Below are 18,672 nucleotides of genomic sequence, written 5' to 3' on the forward strand. Positions count from 1 at the left end.
AGGCAAGCCACAGAGTGGACGCCGGCTGCCAGCCGTGTCCTCGGGTGGGTGGGACCCACAGGAGGGGTCCTCGCAGCCCCAGCTCTGACTCTGGCACCCTCGTCCCTGTGCCAGCCAGGACTCCCAGCCCCCAACTTTCAGCACTGCTCTCTGTCCCAAATCTTTGGGGTCAGGCGGGCATGAATTCAAATCCTGATTCCCCCACTTGTAGGTTGTGTGGTCTTAGATGAGTCACTTTTGCTCTGTAAGCTTCCATTGCCTAATCTGTAAAATGAAGAAATGAGAACACCTACTGTGCCGTGCCAGTTGCGGTGAGGATGCTGTGGTACAAGCAAGGCCAGCCTCTCCTGTCGCAGACAGTGGCTGTTACTATTATGTTTGTTTCCTCCAGTGCGTCTGCACCTCCCAGTCTAGCCCCAGCCCCTGGCACTGCTCAGCCTCACAGCCGCCAGGACCAGTAGCCGGTCCCGTTACTGTCCGTCTTGACAAGGCCAACAACACGGTGTCTTTTGCCGCAGTAACGCTGTATGAAAGGAAGGGAGCTAAGACATCCCAGCTGTGCTGTCTCAGTCCAGACGGAAGCTCCCAGAGCTGGTCGTCTGAGGTAGGTGGCCGCACATGGTCAGCATCTGGGCGCCGTCCACAGTTATGGCAAACCCGGCTGGGTGCGCCTCTCCCACGGGCGTCCCGCTCCAGTTCCAAGTGGGGCCTCACCGTGGAGCCAGGCTCGGGGTCAGCTCAGCTTCACGGGCGCCTCAGTGGTCCAGGCCCTGGGCCGGGAGACTTCACAATCACCATCATTATCCCCAGTCACAGGCAAGGAAACACAGATCCCGGGAGGCAGAAAGGCTTGCCTGAGGCCACCCAGCTGGTAGGCGGCAGAGCCAGTGTTCCAAGTCTCCTGGCTCCAAGCCCCACGCTCTCCCGCTTCCACCACTGCTGTGTGTCACGGGGCAGAGCTGGCAGGGCCCCCAGGCCATGGTGGGCCCGCTGACGATGGGACCTGGGACAGATGTGTCACGATGGGTGCCAGGGAGGCCGCGGGGAGGAGGTGGACGATGCAGCCACCGTGTAGTCGTCAGCCCTCCTGGAGAGTGTTGACCCCAAGGGGGTGTCAGGCAGGGAGAGCCATGGCCTGGATGCCTGTGGGGTCAGCTGTGCCCCATCCTGCCTCACCAGCTGCCAGGCTCCAGGGGATCTGGCTGGGGTCAAAGAAGGACTTGACAGTATGGCAGCCTGGACTGACGTGTGTTCAAATCTTGCCTCTGCCACTTCCCAGCTGTGTGACAAGCGATGCAGCGCTCTCAGCTTCAGCTTCTTCCTCTGTAGAGATAAAACCTCCCTGATAACAGCGTGGTTATGGCAAATCGATGAACAGGGCAAAGCTCTTAGTTTAGGACCTGGGACACAGTAAGTGCTCAGTCTTATTATAACCATCACTTGACTCTCAGTGTCTCTTTCTTCAGCTCTGAAGTGAGGGTAATGATGTACTTTGTAAGGTTATTTTGTGGAACAAAGTATGCCTTCATTCATACCTTCCTTCTTTCAACTAATGTTCACCAAGCAGCTCCTGTGTGCTCTGTTCCAGCTGCTGGGGTTGAGCTTGTGGAACAGGACACTTCCTCCTCAGAGGGGTTTTAATAAAGTCTGATGGGGGAACTTTAATAAAGTCAGACAGTAGATACATGAATGAGGCCAATAAGTATCTAATGGCGGCTGTGGTGAGTGCTGTGTGTCAGGCTTCGCGCTGCACTGGCCCAGTACAAGTGGGAGGTGGCTATTCTGATGATTTCATCATGGTTTAGGCTTTTAAATATTCCCAGTTATAGGCTAATGACAATACTGAGAAGATTTCCCTGGATTTGTGCAGTATTACCTGTAGATTTGCTGCTTTGGGAGGGACATGCTGTTCATATGGGAATTCTGTCCAGGTGTTGCTGAGGCTTGGGGTCTGCCCCGGCCACCAGGGCCAGGAGGCCTCCTTTGGGAGGTCCCCTCCGTCCTCACATGTGGTGGCCCTGGCCTGGACTCTCAGGTCAGGGGAGTGGATAGGTGTTTTGTGGAGGAGGGTGATGGACACGCTACAGTGGGGTTTGCTCTTATGAAGTAGTGAGCTCCCCATGCCCCGAGGGGGCAGGCAGCAGCTGGGGTGGAAATGGTCTCCGGCCCCTTCGAAGGTGAGCTTCTCCTGGCCTCTGTTTGCAGAGCCAGGACCTGAGAGGATGCAGAGGGGCCAGCCCCGGTCCTCACAGGGCAGCGGAGGGTGAGCCTTCCATGCCGAGGGTGTTATTTGAGAAAAGGCGACTGATTCCTCGTGTGTTTCTCATGTCCCGTGAGTGGGTCGGAACAGGCACTGGAGCCAGAGACACCTGGGTTCAAAGCCAACACACTCGCTGTGAGGCCTCAGGCTCATTTCTTAATCTCTCTGAACTTTAGTTTTCTCCTCAACCTCCCCATGGGGTTGATGGGAGGATCACAGGAGAGGGGGAGGTTCCCGTCTTGTAGCAAATCCCAGGAAGCATCAGTTCTCTCCCATTTCCCATATCCTGCTCCTCGGTGTCCCTGCTCCCGGGCTGAGCTTCACTCTGCTGCTCAGAGCCAGCTGCGTTCGGGTCTGCACAATGTTGGCCTCTGGAACAAAGCTGCCTCGTGTCCCTTATCCCCTCACCTCACGCTCAGCACTAGGGGGTACTTTTTGTTGTGGTTGAAGCGTTAATGGGATTTTCGGGATTGCCATTGCTGAATCCTTGGGGAGGTAGCCGAGTTACATTTTTAAGAAGGGAGAGGAAAAACAAAGTCGAGAAATAATAAATCTGTGGACTTAAATGTTACAAACTTGGAGCTTCTATACAAGGGAAATGACTCCTAATTTTTAAAATTTTGGAAACATGGTGCCACTAAAAAGAAGGGAAGTGGAAATGATTCCTATGAGAAGTGCTAGCATATGTTTCTGTGATTAACAGTTTCCCGTAAAAATGTGTAGCTATTTTAAAAGCAGACGAATGACTCATGGTATCCAACACCAGCAGTCCACTGCGATGGCAGGAAGCATGTACTCTGCGGAGGCAGGCTTGGGTTCAGCTCCCATCCCTATCATTTACCGGCTATGTGACCTGGAGCGAGTTAAACATCCTCTGTGTGTTTCCTTTTCCTCCTCTGTAAAATGGGTTTTATAAGAACAAATAACATAATGAATGTGTAAGTCAGTGCAGTGCTTGTCCAGCCATGCAAAAAACCTACAACTTTAATATTAAGTACCTGGTTAATTACATTTGTTATCATTCTTAGTAGTTTAATAGTAAACTTTCAAGGCTATAAATTTTCCTCTGATTACCACTTTGGTCTGATCCCATAAATTTTGATATGTAGTGTTCTTATTGTCATTGTCTTTGAATAGATTTCTTATTTTAGATTTTTTTGTTTTTTCTTTGACCTGAGACTTGCTTATTAGTGTGTGTGTGTTTGTGTATGTGTGTGTGTTTAACAAACAGTTAGAATTTTTTCTATATTTATTGTTAAATCCTAGATGTACTGTAAGGTCAAAGAGAGCAGATAATATGACATTTACTTTTTGGAGCTTATTGAGCTTTTTTTTATAGACTAGCATATAATCAGTGTTTGTAAGCATTCCATGAGTATTTAAAAAGAATTATATTTTTATTTATATAACACCAAGCTTGTTAATTTTGTTACTTAAATACTACATTTGTATATGGACACATACATATGTATATCTGTAGATGCATGTATGTATATGTGTATATTTTTGTATGTACATACATATGTGAGCACACACACACACACAAATTCTCGAAGAGACATACCAAAGGCTCCCCCCATGTTTGTGGCTTTCTTGAATCCACTTTTCATTTTTGGCACTTTTTTGCTTTGTATATATATATATTTTTTAATTATTTATTTATTTATTTATTTTTGGCTGTATTGGGTCTTCGTTTCTGTGCGAGGGCTTCCTCCAGCTGTGGCAAGCGGGGGCCACTCTTCATCGCGGTGCGCGGGCCTCTCACTATCGTGGCCTCTCTTGTTGCGGAGCACAGGCTCCAGACGCGCAGGCTCAGTAGTTATGGCTCACGGGCCTAGTTGCTCCGTGGCATGTGGGATCTTCCCAGACCAGGGCTCGAACCCGTGTCCCCTGCATTAGCAGGCAGATTCTCAACCACTGCGCCACCAGGGAAGCCCCTGCTTTGTATATTTTGGTGCAATGTTGCTTTATGCATAGAAGTTAGTAATCATCAGATCTTCTCAATCCACTGTGCCTTTCATTAATATCAGTCACTCCTCTTTGCCTTGTTCAATGTTTTCTGCCTTAAATTCTGCTTTACATCACTACTCCTGCTCAACCCCACCAATATTACGGTGTAGTGGCAGTACTCATGGGGGGCTGCTAGAAGGATATGCCACCCATTGTCCATGCACATCTCCGGAGAGACTAAACTGTGGCCCTGCAGCAAGCCAGTCAGCTGGGCCACACCACACAGCCAGTCCTGTTTTCTCATCCCTGGCCAGGTGGCTTGTCCCGAATTCCCCCTGGGGTGATGCCATGAGGCCATGCTGAGGCTCCGCACTGGCCTATCACAGCAATGTTTTCATATCACGTGTTATTTTCTTATTAAGCACCCTCAGCAGAAATCTCTGTCTAGCCTTAGTTCTTTGTACCAAGGACTGTTGCTTTTTCAACTTCTTCTTTTGTTCTTTAATTTATGATTTGGGGTGTGTGTATGTGTATACATGGACAGATAGATAAACAAATAGACACACAGCTAAGTGAATAAATGAAAAACTGAATTCAGACAGTGTTCTCCTGGATATGGCACCTTAGACCTATTAAACTGCAGTGGTTGGTAAAAAACACAAGTATTCATTCATCCCTTTCATGTCCTGTTATTTTCCAGCTGGGTTACAGGTAATAACCCTTGTTGCTGGAGAGTGTATGAACTAGAAATGCTAAAATCTTGCCAGCATTCATTTTGGTTGTTGCTCAGATGTTTGATTTAAAGTTGAGCAGTCTGTGTGAAAAGTTAGTAGTCAGGATTGGAAATGAAGTCCAAATCATACCGCATTTTTCCATGTCACCCTATACCTTCTAGCACAGCAGTTCTGTTTTGTGCCATTTTCTTCTGATTCATGGTGAACACCTACCATCATTAAATATCTTCCTTAATTTTAGGCATCTATCTTCTGGATTTAATCTACATTGATTCTGCATATCCTGCCTCAGGCAGCATCATGGAAAACGAACAAAGATCCAATCAGATGAACAATATTCTCCGAATAATTGCGGATTTACAAGTTTCCTGCAGCTACGGTTAGTACCCCTGGTTGTTGGAATTGTGAAATCTTACATCACCGAAATTTGGGTCCAGCACCTTATCAGTGAGAAAGCTCTAGAAACCAGGTAGTCCCCACAAAGCTCTTCATTTTGATATCTTGAGTATCAAACACATTCTGGATCCTTTATAAGCATGTTTGATCTTCAGAGACTGTGCAAACTAGATGTTACCATCTCTGTATCACAGATGAGGAAACTGAGGCTGAAAACAGTGTAGTCATTTGTCTGAGGTCACACGTCCAATGAGTGGCAGAGCCCAGGTCCTTCATTCATGAAGAGCTTTGTGGGCAGCTCCTGGGTGGCTCTCCTCCGAGCAGATTCAGGTACTTGGGCCCCTCTATCTTGTGTCTCTGCCATGTCCCATTGCCCCGAGTCCTCCACTGACCTCTACATCCAGCTGGCAGATGCAGAAGGAGAGAGAATCATACCAGAGTGGGATTTATGGACCAGACTTGCACGTGGTGCTCATCACTTCTGCCGAGGGAGGCCAGGAATGCAATGGAGCTGCGGGCCTAGAGGGAACAGGGAAATGACTTGATCAACAACTGGCCAGGCTCTGCCACACGTGTGACCAGATCCAAAGGGTGACCGTGATGGTGGGCGTCTGAGATGGTTGGAGGAGGTGTTGTTGGCAATGCCGATGGGCCGTCCACGTGGACGTTGGGGGATGGGGCTTGACTGTGAGCCGGGTGCCCCGGTTCTCCAGGAATGGGCCTGAGTGACCAGGGCGCCAGGCGGCAGAAGTCAGCAGAGAAGAGGGGGAGGGTGGCCGAGCTGCAGGAGTGTGCCTCCTTGGAGCAGGTTTTCACAGGACGGGTGCGAGTAAAAGTCTGGAAGCAGCAAAGTGGGACAAGGAAGAGACCAACACCACCTCCAGTACGTAGGGTGGGAGAAACCAACAGCCTCCATGTGGTAAGGCCACTGCAGGGGGGCCCACACAGGCAAAAGGTCTGCTCATGAGTGCCGCCCCTACAAGTGCCCGCACTTCCAGACCAGCTCTCCTTCTGCCCAGAGGAACAGGGAGGAGACTGTGTTCCCAGTGCCCTTTCCACTCAAGGACCTCGACACTGGTCCTGCTGGCCAGCAGAGCAATTACATACACAGCTTTGGGGTCAGACAGATGTGGGTTCACGTCTTGGCTCCCCCCCCCTGAAAAGTCACTTTGTCCTAAGTCTGAACTTTTCTCATAGTAAAGATGGGGACATGACTGTGCAGAGCCCTTAGCCCGCCCCAGCATTTCATTAGGGCTCAGGAAATGCTCACTCTTACTACCACCCGCCCCAGCATTTCATAAGGGCTCAGGAAACGCTCACTCTTACTACCACCCGCCCCAGCATTTCATTAGGGCTCAGGAAATGCTCACTCTTACTACCACCCGCCCCAGCATTTCATTAGGGCTCCGGAAATGCTCACTCTTACTACCATTATGTTCCCCTGCCCCTTCCCCATCGTCAGCTCCGTGAAGTAGGGGTCATTATCCCCATTTCAGAGACGAGAACACTGAGGCCGTAGAGAAAGAGAATGACCTGCTGAGAATCTCACAGTTACGAGGCAGAGCCATCAGGGGCTCCTCGCGGCACCCGGATGCACGCCCCCCCAACCCCAGGAAAGCGAGGGCCCTTCCCCACCCTCTCTCCGCTCCTCTCCACAGCGTCCTCCACTGCCTCAACCTCTCTCCTTAACTGGTCTGTCCCACCCTGTGGGGAACGAATGGCAGAGGGGGTTTACGGCCCCCTCAGAAAGAGTGAAGTGACTGTGACGGTCTGGGGAGTGCACCTGATGTCAGTCACCCCGGGACAGAGAGACAGTGCAGTGTGGCCGAGGCCGCAGGTGACCCGGGGTCAAAACTTCTCAGCCACGTGACCTGGCAAGTTGCCATGGCTTCCTCCTGTGTGCAGTTGACATCTTACTCCCTGAAATGAGGCAGGTGCAAAGGTTGAGGCAGCTGGCTTCTAGAAATCACCGGGTGCAGAGCCTGGCACAGCACAGGTGCTCAAGCATCTAGGCCCTTCCCTTTCCTCTCAGGGTGCAGCAGCTCCAGCCCGTGGGACAGACTCTCAGGCTGTGCCAGGATCTGGGTTGGGCCTGCACACCAGGCTGGATGGGGTTCATTCTTTCTTGCATTCTTGTCACATGAGGTTGGGCAAAGCGTGGGAGGCTTGGCCAGTTACTCCAGTGGAGACCTGTTTTAGGGCACACACACCTCGCTGGAGGCCATCTTTCCCCCAAGACCCATCTTTCCCCAGCCAAGGAACTGTGGTGACCTCAGGGTGTGGTGTCTGTGGCCCCGCCATCTGGGGGGCACTTCCTGAGGGACCCCTCTGGGCCCAGCACAGGCCCGGCCTAAGGGATCATCAGCAACTGTTGAAAGACTGAATATATGTCTCAGTCCCTAAGGAGCTTCTCATGGGGGGCCTGGGGATGGGGAGAGACTGAAGCCTCTGGGTTTTGTCCTCCTCCTCCAGACCACCTCACAACCCTGCCCCACGTGCAGAAGTACCTGAAGTCTGTGCGCTACATTGAAGAGCTCCAGAAGTTTGTGGAAGACGACAACTACAAGTAAGTGCCCCCGGCCCCCTGCAGGGCTTGCGGGAGGTCACTGCAGCAGCACCGGCACCTCCCCCCCAGCACGTGTGCATAAGGTGACCTCTGACCCCACAGAGCCCGCAGCAGGGCTGCTGAGCGTCTCCTCCCACCCGCCCCAGCCCCACAGGCGCCACCGGACCAAGGAGGGTGTTCCGTCAACTTCTCAGCGTGGCTTTTTCTAGTGCGGAGCGTGAGTGAATTTGGGCTCCACGGCTGTGTGTGGTGCAGGCTTAGTGCTCCAGGTTCTCAGGACTGACTCCCCCCACTCGGCGCCGAGCGGAAGGACAGCTTTCTAGCCACATCTCCAGGCTGCCAAACAGAGTTCTCCGAGAGCCTGTTTCAGGCACGAGGCAGCTCCCTGGGGCCCCAGCTTGCTGCTGGACTCTTGCCATCTGGCGCTGGCTGAGGCCCCGTCTCCATCCCATGCCGCCCGAATGGAATAGGCCCAGTTCCCATGAAGACCCCTGTGGGCCCTTTGGCCTCATCTTCCACTCACCTGCTCTGGCTTTCAGTTCTTTCTGCATTTGTGGCAGCTGGGAATTTATCCAACATATCTATGTATTTAGAGGGAGAAAGAAGTTTTTTCACGTTGGGTCTGTCTGCCGTATTGATTGGATGTCTTCTTGGCTCACTTTGAGCTTGAGGTCAGCTAAGAGCCTCAGGACTTTTCATATGGCCTGATATATGATGGAGGCAAGTCTCAGCCGTCTTGTAACTGATCATTTTCCCCCCTAAACGTCAATTTTACATGTATTCTTTTAAATCTCATCTTACTGGTTGCTTCCAGTAAACCATGCATGATCCCTTTGAAGCCTGCTATCCAATATATTTTTAAATCTCTTCCAGTTTTGTGTCTAAAAATTTGATCAACTTGATGATTTGGTCTTTGTCAAAGTCACTGGAAACTGTAGAGAACTGTGGCCACTAGAGACACCCCAGGTTACCCCTTTTCACTCACCAAGACCTTGGGAATGGCTGTTCAAGGTTTTTCACCTGCCACCTCTGCAGGAGTGGATCTCAGCCCTGGCTGTGGATCAGAGACACCTAGGAAGCCTTCTAGCCATCCAGGTGTGTGTGTGGGGGGCAGGGTCTGGAAATTTGTATTTTTTCAAAGCTCCCCACATAGTTCTAATGATTGGCTATCTTTAGGAACATAAACATAATGTCTTCAGTTGTTATTGTACAATGTATTGTTAAAATGGAATATAATAAATTTTGATCTGTTACATAATCATAACAGCAATAAATAAAGGCCAGAGATTACCATTAAAATTACGTTTGCCACAAATTGCTCATTTTTACTTACAAAGCATTTGCTGTTCCTGAAAAGAGTACCCCGGAGTGGGAAATTATTCCCACTTAGGATCTGGGGTAATACTTTCCATTCATGTGCCAATAATGCGGTTAAGGAGACAGTAGTTTTTCATTAACACTAATATCCTTTAAGGAGAAAAATGGTCTATAAATACTTCTGGCCGTGAGATAATCCTTGGACAAGCTGCAGATTGTGAGTAATAATGCCTTCCATTCTGAAGGACATTGAACACCCCCAGCACCTAATGCCTGGATTTCACAAAGGCCCTTTGTTGTGGTCCAAGTGGACAAACTCAGGGAGGAAGGCTGCGTTCTCGCCCCGTGCCCAGACCACTGAGGGGGTCCCTTCCCAGGAAGACCCTGGCTCTGAGTGACACGGGACGCACAGGGCTTGTGACTCTGCTTGAGCATCCCACACTCCCTGGCCCAACTCACCCCCCCGAGACTTGGTCTCCACCCCAGAGGATACAGGCTTACCTCTTACCTTAATGACGTTGCCCCGACCTGCTTTGGAGACGTTGGGCCAAGGAGCCCAACCAGTGCTTTGTTTTCCTCAGCCTTTAGTCTATTTTATTTTATTTAAGAAAAATTACCCAAATTCCTACCACTTAGAAAGCCTGACTGTTGGCATCAAGTGAACATTATTTTGGACATTTTTCTATGCATAGAAAGTATATATATATATATATACATATATATATATATATATATATATGGAGAAAGATAGATGGACGCAAGGATAGAATTTATTAAAATTGGATTATACCACACTTGCTATTTTTAATTAAAAGTATTTACTTTAATTTAACCAGAAAAAGGAACTGAAATAAAACATAAGGAATTGCTGCTCTGCAAATAAATATTTCTCCACCACAAGAGATATTATTTCCTAAAAGGGCCTTCTAAGATTAACAAAAGAGGTCAGGAAAAACATGAAGAGGTTGGAGTGCCTAAGTTCTGTTTTAACTAGATTTCCATGGTGACCAGGGTCCGTTGACTCTGGTCATGAAAGATGAGATCGTTAGCAAGCTCCCCCCTCCTTCACCTCTACTGCACCATCTTCCAAATCCTTGTGAGTTATCTTCTTATTTCTACGTCATCCAAGTTTATAACATACACATCATGTTCAGGAATCATAATTCCTACTATTTCGTGTTTTGAAACATTTTCGATTCTTACCACCTGTCACTTCTCCATTCCTGGAGTCTTTATTTTAAACCAATCCCTTATTTAGCCGGGTTTCGGCATGAAGTAGGTTTACGAAAGCCCTACACTTTCGAAAGAGTCCTCCAATCTCTTTTATGAAAGCATTTGCATCTGACTTGCTGGGCTCCTTTGCTTCCCTCCCTCAGGACACGCAGAGCCTGCGCCACTGCCTTCTGGCGCTTGATGCCGCTGTAGACAAATCTCATGCCAGTCTGGTTTTTCCCTCTTAGAAGCAACTTGTTTTGTCTACCTGGTGGGTGAAGAATTCCTTGAGGTTCAAAAGCTTCACAAGAGGAATGCCTCGGAGTGGAGGGTTCTGTACCAGGTTTCCCTGGAACAGGGTATGCTCTTTGTTCATTACAGAGGAATTCTTTTGGTTTCTATCTTTGACTACTTCTGTGCCACTTCTTGGCTTTTCTCTTTCCAGCGTTCCAGGAATCCATATGTTGGATGCTCTGCCTTCCAAATCCATCAGCTTCTTTCTAATGGCTATAATCTCCATCTTCTTCATCAACAGTCACTGGGATGGTCTGTTTCTACTCTGGTATTCCTCCGGTCCTCTCTTGTTTCAGTCCTTGATTTGTTCCCCTAGGTTTCCAATCTCCCCTTTCATCTTACCCGTTTGTGTTCTCATCTCATTTTTCAGGTTTTGTTTTATTCAGCCCGAGTTCTAAAGGACGTGGGGGATTTCCTCGTGTTCCTTGGGGCTGCCTTCTGGGCTGGGCAATCTGGATAACGCTCTCTTCTTTCCTCTTTCTCTCTTTCCTGAGAGGACGTTTGCTAGTTTGCCACACTGTTTCTTTTCATCTTGCTTCCACGTGAGAGGCTTCATCTGGATATTCCACGGCTCTCGTGAAGGGAGGCGACGTCTGACCCTGCTCCCGTGTGTGAGAGGGGCTGGATTGCCTCCTGCTGTGCTGTGAGGCCCAGGGCTCCTCAGTCTCTGCCCTCTCGTGCAGCCGGCGGGGGGACGCAGGGCTCAGGCTCCATGGAGGCAGGGAGCAAGCGGTCTGTTTTAGAGACAGCGGCTCTATTTTTTTTTTTTTTAATTTATTTATTTATGGCTGTGTTGGGTCTTCGTTTCTGTGTGAGGGCTTTCTCTAGTTGCGGCAAGCGGGGGCCACTCTTCATCGCGGTGCGCGGGCCTCTCACTATCGCGGCCTCTCTTGTTGCGGAGCACAGGCTCCAGACGCGCAGGCTCAGTAGTTGTGGCTCACGGGCCCAGTTGCTCCGCGGCATGTGGGATCTTCCCAGACCAGGGCTCGAACCCGTGTCCCCTGCATTGGCAGGCAGATTCTCAACCACTGCGCCACCAGGGAAGCCCCCGAGACAGCGGCTCTATTGAAAGGCCTACAGCAGGGTTTCCTCCACCTAGTTTCGGGCTGTATCCCATTCCAGAAAAGGATACCCTCAGGTTTCGAATCATCCCCCCGCCACCGCCATGGAGGCTTCGTTTCCATCAGAGTATTCCCTACACTATCCACCTGGCCCATCCGTTTCTCTCCAGAATCTGCAGCCAGTCAGAAGAGGGAAAGGGAAGGACTCTCGCTCAGACCCACCGAGAAGTCTCAGAGGGCAGGATAGGAGCCGCACCGTGTTAGGACTCGGTTAGACTGCAGGATCCACTTTTTCTTTTCTTGGCTACAAGTTTCTGAAGTTCATGGCTTCAGTTTATACCCCCTCCCTTGCTGAGTAGCAGCTGGTGAGTTCTTTTACTCCTGAGCCTTTATAATTGTTTGTTCGTTTTGTTGGGTGAGAGAGAAGTCTCGCAGCCGGCTTCACTCTTGTCATTTTCACCCAGAAGTTCTTAATCGATGCTTTTAAAAAATAGTAATAACCACTGTGTCATGCCTCTCTGGAGGCATCTGAGAGAGAGTGCAGTCTAATGATTAAACGCCCTGGTTTGGGGTTTGGGGTCAGACAGCCCTGGTCCCCTGCTCGGCCACCTGTTAGCCCTGTGAATCTTGGGGAAGCTGCTTGACTTCGATGCTCCTCAGTTTCTTCCTCTACAAGACGGGGATGGTGTTCCTAGTTCATAGCGTTGTCTTGAGAATGAACACATCTGTGCCCAGCAGATGATGGGCCATGATTACACTGTTCACTGTGTCTTCCTTAACCATTATTTTTTGGTCATGGAAATCCCCTGGGGACCTTGGAAGGAAGTGGCTGTGATCTGGAGCAGACCTCAGAGTATTCCTGGGTTCTGTGACTGTAATAGCCCTTAACAGCAGTCCAGCTTCTCAGTTCCAAGCGTGCACATGTTACCTTCCGCTCCCCACCCCCTGACACACCAGAGCCCATCTAATCTTTTGAAAATCTTTGTTTTCAGACTGTCGCTCAGAATTGAACCAGGAAGCAGCTCCCCGAGACTAGTCTCTTCCAAGGAAGATCTTGCAGGTATCGTAGCCACCTCGAGTGGGGGCAGACTCTCCAGTAGCCCTAACGTGGCTGACAGGGTTGGCCTTTCCTGTGGAGCCAAAGGCCAGAGTCCGGTTTGCAGGCTGGCAGACTCAGCGTCCCTGCTCACAGCCTGCCCAGGCTTCTGATCACATGGGGCCCCTGTGGGGCACCTCTGGGCTGGGGCTCCCTGGAAGAGCCTGAGACCTAAGACAGGCAAGGTCAGAACCCCAAGCCGGGAGCATGCACAGGGTAGAGAAAACCCCAGCACCTTCTCCCGGTCACCTGGACCCTTGTCATCGGGCCTACCGCCAGGCTCGGGTTGACAAGCCCCGGAAGGGTGCGCGAGATGCCTGGGGTATTTCCCACCACACACAGATGGCTCGCCTTCCTCGGGCATCAGTTTTATTGACATATTGACAGTGTTCCCTAGAGATTAGGGGCCCAGGCTTTGAAGTCAAATCCAAGCTGTGACGTTTCCAGCTTTGTCACTTTACCTCTCTGATCCTCGCTGGCCTCATCCACAAGATGGAGGTGATACTAGCTCTCACCTTGCAGGGCTGTGCCACCCGGGCAGGGTCACACTTTAAAGCCCTCCCCCCACGTGTGCACGCGGTGTTAGCTGCTTCAGAGTCATGTCTGTGACGGTTTCCTTTTATCTGTATTCCAGCCAACTCTCGTCACTGGGACTGAGCTCTGCTGCTGCCTGGGGAGGGACCAGATTGGGGATGGGGGTCTGATTGTATTTCCTCCTCCTGGTTTGAGCTTGGGTGACACCAACCTGGGTTCTAGGCCACTGCAGTCTTGGACAAGCCACTTCATGCCCTCTGGGCCTCAGTTTCCTTACCCATAAGATGGGGAATAATAAGTCGTCCATCCCAGAGTCGCTGGAATGTCAAAATTGAAATGATATTCAGAAGGCGCGCAGCGTAGAGTCTGACAGGCAGTGAGTGTTTGGTGAGGGGGTGGCTGTCGCGGGCTGCTGCCCGGTGTCGTGCCACCTCCAGCCTGTCGATGCCTCAAGCCACTCTTTCTCCTTTCTGGAGCCAGGCCAGTGCAGCAGTGCTGCTGGGCCCAGGACCGCAGAGCCACAAGGGGTGGGGTATGCAGCCTCCCACTAGCGCCCCCAAACAAGGCCTCTGCCCTGAGGGTTTTCTCTAGGCTCCTTGCCTTTCCCAGCCTCTCCTGGCTCCATTGTGCAGGTTGGACCCTGCCCCTAGTCCCCCCTCGGGGGGGGGGGCGGGTCCCACAGTAACTTAGCAGAGGGAGACGCTGGTTGATCCACACAGCCTTGGAAGTGCTGCTGTCCACACCTCAAGAGACAGAGTGCTGGCCTGAGCTTGATCTTCACAGGGTTCCATGTGCCTAACATGAAAATATCTTCTGCAGTCTCCTCCCACACATCCGCTGCCTTCCACACGTAGCAGATGACCCACCAGCAGAGGTGACCAGAAGGGAAGCTCCTGGCACTGGTCTTTCTCTGCCTTCTCAGCTCTGCCCCTGTTCTAGAACCTTCCCCCGCTCAGTCGGCCGTGTTCCTTCCGGACACTCAGCTACACCTGACCTTGGGTAGGGGGTGGACGGGGGGCAGGGATTTCACCAGAGGGGTGTAGGAAGTAGCAGTAGGATTCTAAAGCAATCGTTTCGGGCCACAGAAGGAACAATAGGAAATGCTAACCACTCAAGACTATTTCTTCAGGAGAGAATGCCAGAATTCTGGAGCCGGAGAGTGGGCTCAAATACAAAGTGTTCTGCCCTTCTGAGTCTCCTCCAAATCAGTTTGAATAAGAGGCCTCTGCACCCTATCTGGTTAATACACCTTAACAGGATGACCACATACGTCTCTGGCCTTCCCCAGGTGCCAACAAGTGCCCACCACCACACTTTCTACCCTCCAGACATGCTGGAAGATTCATCTCCCAGTGCCCCAGGTTGGAGACAGGAGCCAGACGCAGAAAACTAACACTGCTAGTTGGGGATCTCTGGGACTGGACCACTCACTGAGCCCGGGGTCGGAAAGGAGGAGTTGCTTTCACTTTTGACCCCTGCCTGTGCTGGAAACCAGTACTGGAGCTGGGATCCAGCTGCCGGTCCAGCCTCCTCAAGGTTCAGCCGGACTCTCCTTCCATCCCATCCCCCATCACCTCCACCTGCTCCGTTGTGTATTAGCCATGTGAAACCAGAAGCCAGCAAGTTAACTAACCTCAAGCATCAGTCAGAAACTCCTGGCAGGAAACAGAATTGCCCCCGGATGACTCACAGGAAGAAACTTAATGAAGGTGAAATGGCAGTAGGAATAAATACTTCAGACAAAGGATAGCGAGGCCCCCAGCGCCTCTAGGCTGAAGGACCTGGTGGGGAAAAATATTACCGACTCTGGCAAGCTCTGAGTCGCAGAGGATCGCAGAGGACAGTCAGCTTGGCAGGAGCTGTGGTAGCGGAGGGTGAAGCAGGAAGGAGGGGGGAGAAAAAAATGCCCTGACCTCTCTCTCTCTCCTCTGCCCTCCCGCCCCATCTGCTGCCGGAGCCTCCCATCGGCCAAACCCAATTGGAGGCCTGGGTGAGGGAGCCAAGAGATGCCTCTCGGGGGTCAGCCTCCCACGGGCACCAAGCAGGGCGAAGAATGCATCTGAAGGGTCAGACAGAACACCCCACATACCCGCCAAGTCTCAATTTCTCCATCTGTAAAGTGGGCATAATCATACCTCCCGCAGAGAGTTGTGCAAATTTATTGAGGTCATGTGTGTGTAAAACACTTAGCAAGTCCCTGACACATGGAACACACTCATCAAGTGTAACTTTATTAGGATGATGGTATTATTGTCAATATTATGATTCTGCCTCTGTCACCTGAATCACTCCTCAGGTTTTAGCAAAACGTCATGGCCTCACGGAAGCCTTTCCTCCACCCAGCCCCCCGCCCCCCAGGTCAGGCCCCCTGTTACACTGGGGGCAAGGAGCACACCATGGCCCTAACGCAGCCCACCCTGGTTTGTATCGGAGCACAGCCACACGCGGCCGTGGGCACGTTGGCGGCTCGCTCGCTACGACAGCAGAGCTGAGGTTGGGACAGAGACCCCACGGCCTGCAAAGCCTAAAACATTCACTACCTGGCCTTTTCCAGAGTTTGCCAACCTTGCGTTATACCCTCTTGCAGCTTCTTTGTCCCTCTGTGTCTGCTTTCCCCACCAGCCTGGGGTTCCCAGAGCCCGGCACCTGGGGCGCTTGGTGTCTGAGCTCCTGGCGAGGCCCTGTGGGCACCTGGTTCCCAGGCTGCCTGCTGACTCCACGTTCCTCCCAGAAAAGTGCTGAGGCCGGCGTTTCCACACACTGTGGCCGGCAGACCCCGGGGCCCAGGAGCGTCTGCACTGACTTTTCAAATCCCTGGCTCCAGCCTGGAAACAGGATGTTAAGGTTTTCATTGATCACCAGAGGGCCCGGGAGCATCTGGAAGGCTTCAGACGCACTCTGTGGTCCCGGCTTCCCACCCTCAGACGACAGAGGGGACCCGCGGGGTCCCGTGGGGGGCGGGACCAGAGGGCAGCTCCAGGGAGGCCTTCTGCGTCTGGCAGTTAGACTGGGCTGCGTGACAGGAGCCCGACCAGATCCGGGGACAGGAATGTGCCTCTTGCAGGCCCAGGAGTGGGAGGAACGCAGCCTCCCTCGGCTCCTCGGGATGGGGGCTGGGGCTACAGCTCTGGGCTCTTTCCAGCCAGCAGGCACCCCACACCTGCCGAGTAGAGGCCCCAAGAGGCATCTCTTCACTCGAAGCTTCACGTGCCAGGGCCGACGGTGAGCCGGGCCCCGGCGGAACCCGGCGAAGACCTGCCCTCCTGGGCTCCATTCACCCCTCAGTGGGGGAGGCAGGCATCTGAAGGTGTGAGGGGACGGGGGGGGCACAGGAGCCCCAGGAGGCCAGCAGGAGCTCCCTGACCCCTCTCTGCAGCTGCGCCCGTTTGCCCCGCCAGCTCGCTGGCTCCGCAGGGGAAATGCTGGCCCTGCATCAGGAGCAGCCCTGGGCTTGGGTCTCCGGGGCCTCGGTTGGTGTCGAGGTGGTCCCCGAGCTGCAGCTGCGCCCTCCGTCACTGCGATGCCCCTGCACCCCACTCTCCACCCCTGGGGAGCAGCTGTGCCAGCAGCTCTGCACCGACAGATGGACAGACTGTGAGAAAGGAAGTGGAGAAACCTTCTCAGTTTCTGGTCTGGGGAGAAAAAAGGCCAGGAATGCCACGTCTTCCATTCCCCCCCGCCATATGTAATGTTTAGTTTATATAAATGAACTAATATTTTCCTGGAGAGCAAAAATCATAAAGAACGTTGACCCCAAGAGAGGGCAAACGATGTTTGTGTGTGCCTTGGAACCGGTGAAGACATTTCCAGATCTCGGGAGCCCCACCTCCACGTGGCTGAACCAACTGACAGGTTTTCTCTGAAGATTCCTTGGCAGCAAAGCAAGTCCATGGAAAATCTCACCCTGGGCGGCAAGTTTCCTTCAGGACTGCTCTCCGACACACCTTTCCATCTTCCTTGTTCTATGGCTCAGCGGGTAAAAGCCCCGCTTTGGAGTCAGGTGGACCTGAGTGCAAGGTCTGGCTCCTGCACTTCCTAGCTCTGGGACCTTGGGCAATTGGCGTAGTCCCTCTGAGCCTTGGTTTTCTTACTGGTGAAATGGGAATAGGAATAAATACTTCATGTAGGCTTACTTCACAGGGCTGAGGCTGGGCCGGAAAAGCCCTTAGATAGTGCCTGGCACGCGCTTACCACTCAGGAATGTTAGCTCCTGGCCCTCGCAGGCAGGCTCAGATGCTGACCGGACGGAGGGACAGCGTGACACAGCCGACAGAGCACCGGATGGGGGGCCAGAGTGCCCTCACCTCAGCTCCAGCTCACCACTCACCAGCCGCGCCAGGTACCACGGCCGCATAACCTGCCAGCCCAGGAGCTAGCGGCACAAAGCAACCAGTTTATTCTATGCATAGATTTGCAGGTCAGGAATCTGGACAGGAAACAGCCTGTCCAAATTCTGCTCCACGATATCTGGGGTCTCAGTTGGAAAGACTTGAAAGCTGAGAGGGACTTGGTGCTGGGGGCTGGAACCATCTGGACACGCGTGGTGCTGGCTGTTATCTGGGGCAGAACACGAACGTACATGTGGCCTCCCATGTGGCCTGGGCTCCCCTGCCGCATGGCAGTCTCATAACTCTTGCATGGCATTGCTCCCCGAAAGCGGATGTCCCCAAAGCATCATGGCATCTGTGTGACCCACCTGGGAAGTCACATAGCCTTGCTTTTGCCACACCCTGTAGGTCAAGGCAGTCCACAAAGGCCTGCCAGGCCCAAGGAGAGGGCAGGTAGACCTCTCCAGTTGGTTCATGGTAGGGAAACAGGGGTGCAAAGATAATAATAGTAATCGTAATAGTAACGGCAGCTAACATGTACTGAGGGTATACTCTCTGCCAGGCACTGTTCTAAGCCCATCCCATGCGCTTGCTTGGTGAGCCTCACACCCACCCTGTGAGGGGGGATGTGTGTGTGTGCGCAATATCATCCCCATCCTATAGGTGAAGGTGCTGGGGTGCACGCCCTCACCCCCCATCTTATGCCTGGAGGAAGGGGCAGAGCCAGTTGCTGAGCCCAGGGGTCTGGACTGGTTGTCACCTGTACCCAACACGTGGAAGAAGCAGGATGCACCTGAGGGCCCCAGAGCGCTCTGGGCTCTGTCCCCATCATCTGTGCAGGGCAGGAAGCACCCTGCCTCTGGTGACAACTTTGGCACATCTGTGACTTTCCCACAGACACTTGGAGTTGCAGGCTGTCCCAAC

The 18,672-nt window shown here is 52.1% G+C and overlaps 1 protein-coding gene across 25 annotated transcripts in view; it reads left to right on the forward strand.

Moving 5' to 3' along the window:
- Positions 1-18,672, forward strand: part of RALGPS1 (Ral GEF with PH domain and SH3 binding motif 1) — a 286,233-nt gene that overhangs the window by 226,596 nt on the left and 40,965 nt on the right. For all 25 annotated transcript variants that reach the window (XM_059925655.1, XM_059925657.1, XM_059925635.1 and 22 more), the window contains 3 exons: positions 5,186-5,323; positions 7,813-7,906; positions 12,783-12,850. In XM_059925655.1, coding sequence (XP_059781638.1) covers positions 5,186-5,323; positions 7,813-7,906; positions 12,783-12,850 — 300 coding nt within the window. The remainder of the gene's footprint in view (positions 1-5,185; positions 5,324-7,812; positions 7,907-12,782; positions 12,851-18,672) is intronic.

Source organism: Balaenoptera ricei, chromosome 6 (assembly GCF_028023285.1).
Source record: "Balaenoptera ricei isolate mBalRic1 chromosome 6, mBalRic1.hap2, whole genome shotgun sequence".
Lineage (NCBI taxonomy): Eukaryota > Metazoa > Chordata > Mammalia > Artiodactyla > Balaenopteridae > Balaenoptera > Balaenoptera ricei.